The sequence below is a fragment of the Rhopalosiphum maidis genome, chromosome 2 (genome assembly GCF_003676215.2).
Source record: "Rhopalosiphum maidis isolate BTI-1 chromosome 2, ASM367621v3, whole genome shotgun sequence".
In the NCBI taxonomy this organism is placed as follows: Eukaryota; Metazoa; Arthropoda; class Insecta; order Hemiptera; family Aphididae; genus Rhopalosiphum; species Rhopalosiphum maidis.
Genome location: NC_040878.1, coordinates 15,261,137 through 15,270,215, shown reverse-complemented (window position 1 = coordinate 15,270,215; position 9,079 = coordinate 15,261,137). Strand labels below are relative to the sequence as shown.

Here is a 9,079-nt window from a genome sequence, read left to right as displayed (position 1 = left end):
AATTTTAATTTTATCATATAAACATAAAAATATTGGTGTGAATTAAAAATTAAATTTTTTTTGACCGTGAAACTTTTTACACATTTTTCATACACTCGTTGGTGCCTAATGCATCGCCCGCGCCGCGTTGTCCGCGGAAACGGTCGTGCGAAAGCCATCGTGAAGTATGAAGTCGGTGAGAAGGCGACATGGCAGCCGCCGGCCGACAAAACGAAAATCACGATGACAAAAAACATAACGTATTATGCTATGATAGATTATACATTACAATGTGTCGCGTTTATGATCGGTAGGTACGGCTGCAACGGCGTTCGTTTAATAGCGGACCGAAGGCAAAAACGTCGTCGTCAGTCGATTATTTAATCCGACGCCGCGCCGGCCGCCCGCCGTCCGGTGACGTTGGTCGGCCGGATGAAGGAGGTGGCGGCGGCGGCGCGGGCACTCCAGCGGGCCATGTAGCAGCAGCTGTTTGTAGTCGCCGTCCGCATACAGCGCACGTCCGACCTGCACGCGAACCCAACGTTTCCCGACGACGACGACAACGACGCCGCCGCCGCACACTCGTGAGTATAATATATACATATATATATATATATATATATTATATTATCATCTCTAACGGTTATCACCAAAACCTCTGACTTGTGTGGGAGAGGGGCGGTGATAAGTTCCACGTACGCAAACGAAACGTGTCATCGTCCCTAATATCGTATTGTACCTATACATGTAATTATTATTTTTACGTTAAGGGGTTATACGAAGAGGATTTTTACGGGTTTTTTTCAATTCTCGTAGTGTTATTTTGAAAACTATTAGTTAAATAATTTTCCCAAATACGTTTGGTAGACTCCCGCGAGTAGATATCATACTTATTTTTATAGCGTTCTGGGCGTTAGGTGTTTTTAGGTATTTAATGATCATTAATAAATATAATATGAACGTCAAATTATTAGTTTATCATTAGTATAATCTAAAGAATATATAATATGAATTATGATACCGTGAATAATGAATAATAAATAAAACAATTTTATGCTTTTAAGACATTGTGTTTAGCAAAAATAATTTTATTACCACCTGAACGTGATATTTTACATGAAACATTATATATTTATACGTGTTAATTTTTTGTCCAAAACTGTTTTTTTTAATACTCAAATAATTAAGTTTACGATCACTAAAAAAAAAAAATTGTATTGTCCCAACCAATATGGTAATATAGTACCTACTTATTATAATACGCATTGTGCTTTAATCATTACCTAATTCGACTTTGTTTTTTATTATCGTTTCTATTGTATCGCTTATATCCATAAGTCATGACTGAAAAAAATATAAAATATGAAAATATAAAAATATATATTATTTGTTTACCATTTTATATCGTCATATTAATTGTTATGGTTTGTAGAGTTTATTATAATACAATATTACATTATTCCGTTATATTCGTTGCAAAACTTTTTTTATACGTTTTTGTTTTTTTTTTATTTTAATCGTTCGTCGTATTTTAACGTTACGTTATTTTAATGGCGTGATTAAGTTTATGTATGATAATAATATAATATTAATAAATTGTTGTATAGATACACATCCGACTATAATCTAATGTTTGTGGACATAATTTTATTTATTTCGCTTTCATGATGTTGCAAAGACCGTTCATTTGCTACAGTAATATTTTATTGCATACCTACACAAAGTAATTTGAATGACATTTTTTACAATCAAACTATGTTATTCGACTTTTACGACAAATAATAACTACCGTTCTTCTCGTCAGCAACCAAATCCTGTTCATCGTACTATTTGCAAACTGCAATATGTACACTTACATATTTAATAACTGTCGCATATTTTATTTTATTTAATAAATAGTAAATATACACATTTACAATATAGATAACCCACAACAGAAGATGCATGTACTATGTTGTATGTAGAAGCGAAATCACAGTACGCCACGCTGCAATGTTGATAACCTATTATATTAATTGGCAAGCTATTTCGTATTAGATTACTACTATTACTATATAAACGCGCATCGTATGTAATATCATCGAAACTAGTAACACATTATAAACATTTATTTTTAAGTGTGGAAAATTGTATATTTTGGTATATTTTATATTCACCCAACCTAACAATACAGTATTTTATTACATTTCGTCACACGCGATCCAACTCGAAGAATAAAATCTAACGGTTTCAAATTTAAGCAGGTGCAATTTATTGAGAATAATATAATAAAACTATGAACTATAACATTCCGATAAGAATTATTTAATTATATTATAGACACATGCTCACGGACTGCAATTATTTACCTAGAGAGTGACGCGAGTATTTTATAACAGCAAATAGTTATCTAATCTCAACAGGTAATTCAATAATAATATTAGTGTCTTACAGGCTGCATTCTATAACATATGATAATTACAAAATAATTTGTCATATTATTGTACTATTGCATACATGCACTAATGCACTATATAAAGATGTCTTCTATTCAATATAATTATACAATTATTCAATTATTATCATAAAAATATATAGTATAATATCTTTTAAAAGTTTCATACCGTCCCAAGTATATATCTTTGTGAAACCATTATAACATATCTGTAAATGTATAAATGCATATCTTTTTCAATAGTCATCTGTGAGGAAATTCCAATTAAATGACATACATTTTCTTCTACCCTATAAATTATTGTTAGAAAATAGCATTAAGATTATTAATTGTCCATAAAGATAACTAAGTAACTATTATACAGGATTGATATACACGTTTTTTATTAGTTTGTATCTGGTATACACTTTATATTTGAATACTTGACAAAGTTTAATATTTCAAGAAAAACTTATAAATTCATAAACTATCAGAGTTTAATATTTTTTTACAAATCTATTTAATACTCATATAAAGACTGCAGAAATGACGATCGATTAGTATATAATTTACTCATATGATTTACTATAATAAGTACCACACTGTCCACACTTATTATATATGTTGTTTAACAAAACATGGTTTGATTTAAAAAAGTTTGATTTACAAAATTCTAGTTGAATATATTAAATATTTTGTTTTCTCGCACGATTATCACAGAAATAAAATATCGTGTTTGATTTTTTTGTATAATGTATAATGTATATGTTATACTAATTGTATACATGCGATTTTTTTGTAGTGTTATATGTAAATATAATATATTAAATTATTTAATCTCCTATAATAATATATATATATATATTATTTAATACAGAAATTTTATAGTACCTAATTTGTAAAAACTGATAATTTATTCTGTTGCATAATATACATATATACTGTATTATTATCGTGGTAACGTTAAAGTTCTACTACCGTCGTTTATAGGAAACGTTTGATAGTTCGGTAAATTATTTGAATTTGGGATACAGAGTAGGTACCATGTGGTGACGTGATGCTTACTAAAAATGTATATTCCTCACCGAAACGTGTCAATATCTCAAAATCAATTTGTAGGACGAAGTAACGTAAAGTAAGATTTTTTTTAACCTAGATATAATCAATGAAATAACAATAAACGTAAAATTAAGTTATTGAATTGTTAAACCTTTTTTTCACGGTATCTATTTAATATTTAGTATTTGTTTAGATAATAAAATTAATTGCTATGAATGCAAATACGTTTTTGAAGGTATTCTGAAAGTGTAATCCGAGTTTCAGCCGGCTTAGAACTATTTACTATAGAACAGATTAATTTTGATATTTATTATTAATAATTGATTATGGTTGGTATTATACTAAATTCTTTAAATTATATTTTATTAAATACATTTAGTATTTTTCGATTTAATATTATTAAAAAAGATACGGAAAACCCGGGTATTAGCAAATGGCGCGAGCATAACCAATATGTACCATATTTATTTTATTATATAAGTACCGTACTATCATAGTATACCTTATATTATTTATTATATATATAGGTATAAATTTATTAATAAATAACTCATGATATACACATCTTTAAAAGAAAAAGAAAACATTGTTCAAGTATTTAACTTCTGCAGATGCCAGGTATTAAAAACTTCAAAATTTGATTTTTGTAAAATATTATTTTAGATTAAAAATGGAAGTCGATTACGCATGGGGAACGTCATCGGATAACATACCGGTTCAAAAGTTGAAGCAACACTTCCACGAAAATTTCGAATCGCTTCAACCAGAATACTATGTCAAAGTACCGGGAAGAGTTAACTTGATCGGGGAACATGTAGATTATTGCGGTTATTCTGTGTTCCCAATGGCTATTGATCAGTGTATCGTAGTGGCAGCGAAAAGGACAACTGACCGACATACTGTAGAGTTAACCAACTTATGTACAGAACGATACGAAAACGTCTCAAAAAATATATCAGATATAAGGTAAATAAATCGAAAATTCTGTTTGCAAAAAATGTAACCTATACGAATTAAACTATTGACTTATCCAAATTTAGTGCAGAGTCATTAAGCAAGAGTCCAAGTTGGTCAAATTATTTTATGTGTGGCGTGAAAGGAGCTCGAGAGTACCTGAGCGAGAGTCAGCTGAAAGCCTTTGAAAAAGTTGGTTTTTTGTTCGCAATTACCGGTAACATTCCTGAAAGTTCGGGATTGAGCAGTTCGAGTGCACTAGTGACGGCCGCCGTAATGGCCACCCTGGTCGGATACGGAGTGAGTATATCATAATTATTTATGTTACTTACTTATGTATATTATGCAAATCGATAAAATTTTCGAAAAATAACAAAAAAAAAGTTTAATATAATATTAAAGCTATGCAAAAAAAAAATGTAAAAACTACCAAAATATAGTGCTTTTAGGTTTCATAACAATTATATTTTATAGGTACCTTATGGTTAATTATGGTTATATGGTTTTTTATACTCAAACTTACCTATTATTCACTTGAATTTATTTAAAAAATAATTTTATGTAAGAATAAAATAAGGTTGTCATACAGTATTTGTCGTAAATATCGATATGCAGTACTGATAAAAATATCAAAATTTACAACCTTGTAGCTATCTGAAGACGGCGTATCGTGTAGGCAAAACGCTTACGATGTCGTTGTTTATAGGTACCAATCAGTAGACTCGAGCTGGCAGAAATTAGCGCTAAATGCGAAAGATACATCGGTACGGCTGGCGGTGGCATGGACCAAGCGATAGCCGTAAACGCCAAACAAGGTAATCGAACGAAAACATAATTTTACCTATTTTACGTATATTATCATAATATTATTCAATAATAATAATTATTGTAGAGTATGATATTATTATCTTAATATTACCTCCATTATTATAAGTCTCGTTATTTCTTTGTGATTAATATTGTAGTTAACTGTTATTTTTCGGCATAAAGGTTATGCGGCCCGTATCGACTTTAATCCGTTAGCGGTCAAACAGTTCCGACTTCCAGCCGACGCCAAGTTCGTCGTGGCTCAGAGTTTAGCCGTCAAAAATAAAGCGGCATCTAATGACTTCAACACGAGGGTAGTGGAATGCAGACTGGCTTCACAGGTAAATGTTTTATGCGTTCAACTCGAAAAGGTTCAGTACTCCATATTTATTATCTGCACGATAAATGTCATACTTCTTTCGGCTATAATAAACAAAAAATCGACATAAGAGCCATTATTTTTAAATGAAAAATACTGGTTATTTATAGAATTTTAAATAAATATATGTATATTATTTTCATAAGTTTTTTGATTTAATATTGTTTGTAATGTTATTACTTTAAATTAAACGAATGATTAATAAATAATAAGCTTATCGAGACTTTGAGAGTTTTTATCAAATACAATTTTATTAACCTAACATAATTGAAAGCATAAATGAGATTTCAACTCTTGATTTGTGTTTTTCGATAATCGAGACGGGAAATAGATCTCAAAAATCTGCTAATCATATACAATAGCGTAACAATAACAGTCACGTAAATCAATAAATATATGTATTTCTGTTAATATTGATATTTATATTGCTCCATTTAATCATGAACAATATTTAAAATTTATATTCAACATAAATTGATAAACGGTGAACGTGGGTTTCAGGTAATTGCTAAGCAATTGAATCTCGAATGGGAGCAGATGACCGTACTAGCGACGTTGCAAAAGCGTTCGGGCAACACGCTGGACCAAATGATCGAATTAGTTCACCAATACTTGCACGTCGATAGGTATACTAAATCAGAGGTATGACAGTTGGTCGATATAATATAACGTGTTATTTATCAGTGATTTCTTAACTAAAACGAATGTATTTCTTTTTACATACATAGGTGTGTGAAATATTATCAGTATCCGAAGACCAACTCGACAAGCTCAGTTTGACGGCTAACACGACTGACCTCACTGAATTTTTTTTGCACCAGAGAGCTCTACATGTGTTCGAAGGTGGCGATTTGAAATATTATATTTTTAGACGACTATGATGAAAAATATGAAATATCTACTAAAGCTAACAACTATTATAGTTTCAAAAAGTAATTATTTATGCTCAAAAATGTACTGAATGTTTTGAAACGAACAAAAACAAAAATTACTATAACATTTAAAACGTATATAGTTATCAGTGTTTTCAGTATAAAATATAGTAAAATTCCGAATAAGATATTACACTACTCCGTAAATTAAATGTGCTACAATAATAAATAAAAATATTCTACTCAACAATTCATTAAACATGATTTCGTATTTTCGTGGACACTAGACATTTATAACTAGTTAATTATAATAATTACTAATAGGTGGACGACCCTTCGCGCATGTTATTCTGGTTTATTTGTTCTTATCTATACATTTACTTTAATATTTTTAATTTCACAAATATTATAAAAAATATATTTTAATAATAATTAAACAAAAATTATAAACGATTTAACAATGTACTTCCAGTATTAATAATCAAAAATAAATACACATCTTTATTTATTTTTATTTTTTTTTTTATTTTAACAAAAGTATAGAATAAGTAGTGGAAAAATTTTAAAAATAAGTAGAATAGTACAAATTTCCGATGTATGCAACAATAATAAATAAATAGTATTTAGTATTTTACTACCTATTTTTCAGTGATCTAAAACAAATATATAATTCTGCACTTATAGGTGTCTTTACGACGTTTTGAAAAAAATTATACAAATGATTACCTGGAAGTCATGAACTTTTGGGAATGATTACCAAACGTTCATCATAACTCTTTATAATTTTTTTCAATTCCTAACATCTATTCATCTTATGTTACAGAGGCCAAGCGAATGGAAGAGTTTTGTAAGCTATGTGAGAATTTCGGAGCAGCATCGGACCTCGGTAAGTTGATGGACGATAGCCATTCTTCACTGCGAGACCTATACCAATGCAGTCATCCGGACCTGGAGGAGTTAGTGACACTCTGCAAACGAGAAGGAGCGTACGGATGCAAACTCACTGGTGCCGGGTATATTAAATTACATTAATAATATAATAATAATAATAATAATAATAATAATAATAATAATAATAATAATAATAATATTGTATAATCATTAATGTTAATCATTTCATAATAAACACAGACAAATAATAGTATTAATTTGTCAATAAGTAATATAAATTTTGATGTGTTTTAGTTGGGGAGGATGCGTCGTGGCTATGGTGCCGTCAGATGGTACTGACGAATTCGTGAAATCTGTAAGAGATCAATACTATGCAAATAGAGATACTTGTGGAAAACGTATCGATCAACTTGTGTTCGCAACTAGTCCTTCTGAAGGTGCTTGCTGCATTCACGTTAAGACCACTACTATCGGTGATGGTATTTCTGACCACCTCCCGTCTCTTGTGAACTTATGAAACAGTTCAAACAGTTTATTCTGCATAGTGCATTTGGTCAAAATGTAATTAAATCATATATTTTCACAATAAAATACCATATTTTTTCACAATAAACATCGTTTTAATAGGGAATTATCTGTTTAAAAGTTTATGAATACAGTAACTGTTGTTGTTTTTACTTAGAATAATTGCTCCGGTCAATCAATGTTCAAATATAAATCATTTATTTAAAATAAATCAAATAAAAAATTTAGAAATATTTACTTACGATGAGTTTTTACATAATTGATTCTGTATAATAGTATACTTAAAACCTTTCTTCGGAAGCGAATAGTACAATGACATGAGTGTTGACATATAATGTGTTAGTACATAATGCACATATTACAATCATAGTTAATATAAGTAGTATCTAATATGTTAAAATATCAAACTTATTTGATACAGATATTTTTTTTTTAAAACAATGTTTGGTTACTGTGCTTGGTTGATTTAAAATTTTAACTATGTACAAGGACTGTTTTTATTTGCAGGAATTAACTGGAAGCTGTGCACTTGGTTGCTCAGTATTGTACAATAATAATAAGTATTAAACCTATTTTTACCAATATTTGTATCTGTCTATACATACAAGTACTAATTTTGAAAAAATACTTATCTTAGATACATTACTGATATTGTGCTCTTGTATACAACTTATGAAAATAAACTAGTTACCTTATTGTGATTTTAATATTTATTAAACTAAATACCTAAGATCAAATAAAAAAAAAATAGAACCAAATTAATATACATATTAAACCGATCTAGTGTACTAAAACTACACTAACACGATCAGCTTGCTATATTGCCCTATAGCTGTATTTATATTTTTAAAGTTTATTTTTATGAGCGTTAAATTTTTTAGTTTTTAATTTAACTTGTATATATATCATCGTACACCATTCATCTGTAACCAACAATATCATAACATGAGGTACACTTCTTATTTTATTTTTTGAGTTTTTAAAATTAACAGTAAACGTAATCCTCGTTTAAATATTTAATTACATGTAGTTTAATAAATTCGATGATTTATGGTTTTTTTTTCATTATTAAAAAAATTTCTTAATTAAGCAATCTCTTATAATATTATTATTATATTCAGTTACTAAGTAGCTCGGAAACTTTTAGATTACAAGCAGTGTGAATGTGCAGATGAATGACAAATATTTGCCCTATAAGAA

General features: G+C 29.2%; 1 protein-coding gene across 2 annotated transcripts; it reads left to right on the top strand.

Annotated features, from left to right (window-relative positions):
• Positions 1-419: 419 nt before the first annotated feature.
• Positions 420-8,578, top strand: LOC113551579 (N-acetylgalactosamine kinase). Of its 2 annotated transcripts, XM_026953893.1 has the most exons (10): positions 420-563; positions 4,115-4,417; positions 4,492-4,705; positions 5,112-5,220; positions 5,396-5,553; positions 6,093-6,233; positions 6,320-6,434; positions 7,287-7,476; positions 7,649-7,915; positions 8,387-8,578. In XM_026953893.1, exons 2-9 carry the CDS (start codon positions 4,122-4,124, stop codon positions 7,869-7,871), a joined length of 1,446 nt encoding a protein of 481 aa, XP_026809694.1. In that variant the 5' UTR covers positions 420-563; positions 4,115-4,121; the 3' UTR covers positions 7,872-7,915; positions 8,387-8,578. The 2 variants fall into 2 exon arrangements, with proteins under 2 accessions (XP_026809694.1, XP_026809693.1); XM_026953892.1 differs by lacking the exon at positions 8,387-8,578 and having other exon boundaries at positions 7,649-7,967.
• Positions 8,579-9,079: the final 501 nt, after the last annotated feature.

Excerpts from the sequence above, each read along its gene's own strand:
- LOC113551579 (XM_026953893.1), top strand. The coding sequence starts at position 4,122 with ATGGAAGTCGATTACGCATGGGGAACGTCATCGGATAACATACCGGTT. Across the intron at positions 4,418-4,491 it reads AAAAATATATCAGATATAAG|TGCAGAGTCATTAAGCAAGA; the intron begins GTAAATAAATCG and ends ATCCAAATTTAG. Across the intron at positions 6,435-7,286 it reads AGCTCTACATGTGTTCGAAG|AGGCCAAGCGAATGGAAGAG; the intron begins GTGGCGATTTGA and ends CTTATGTTACAG.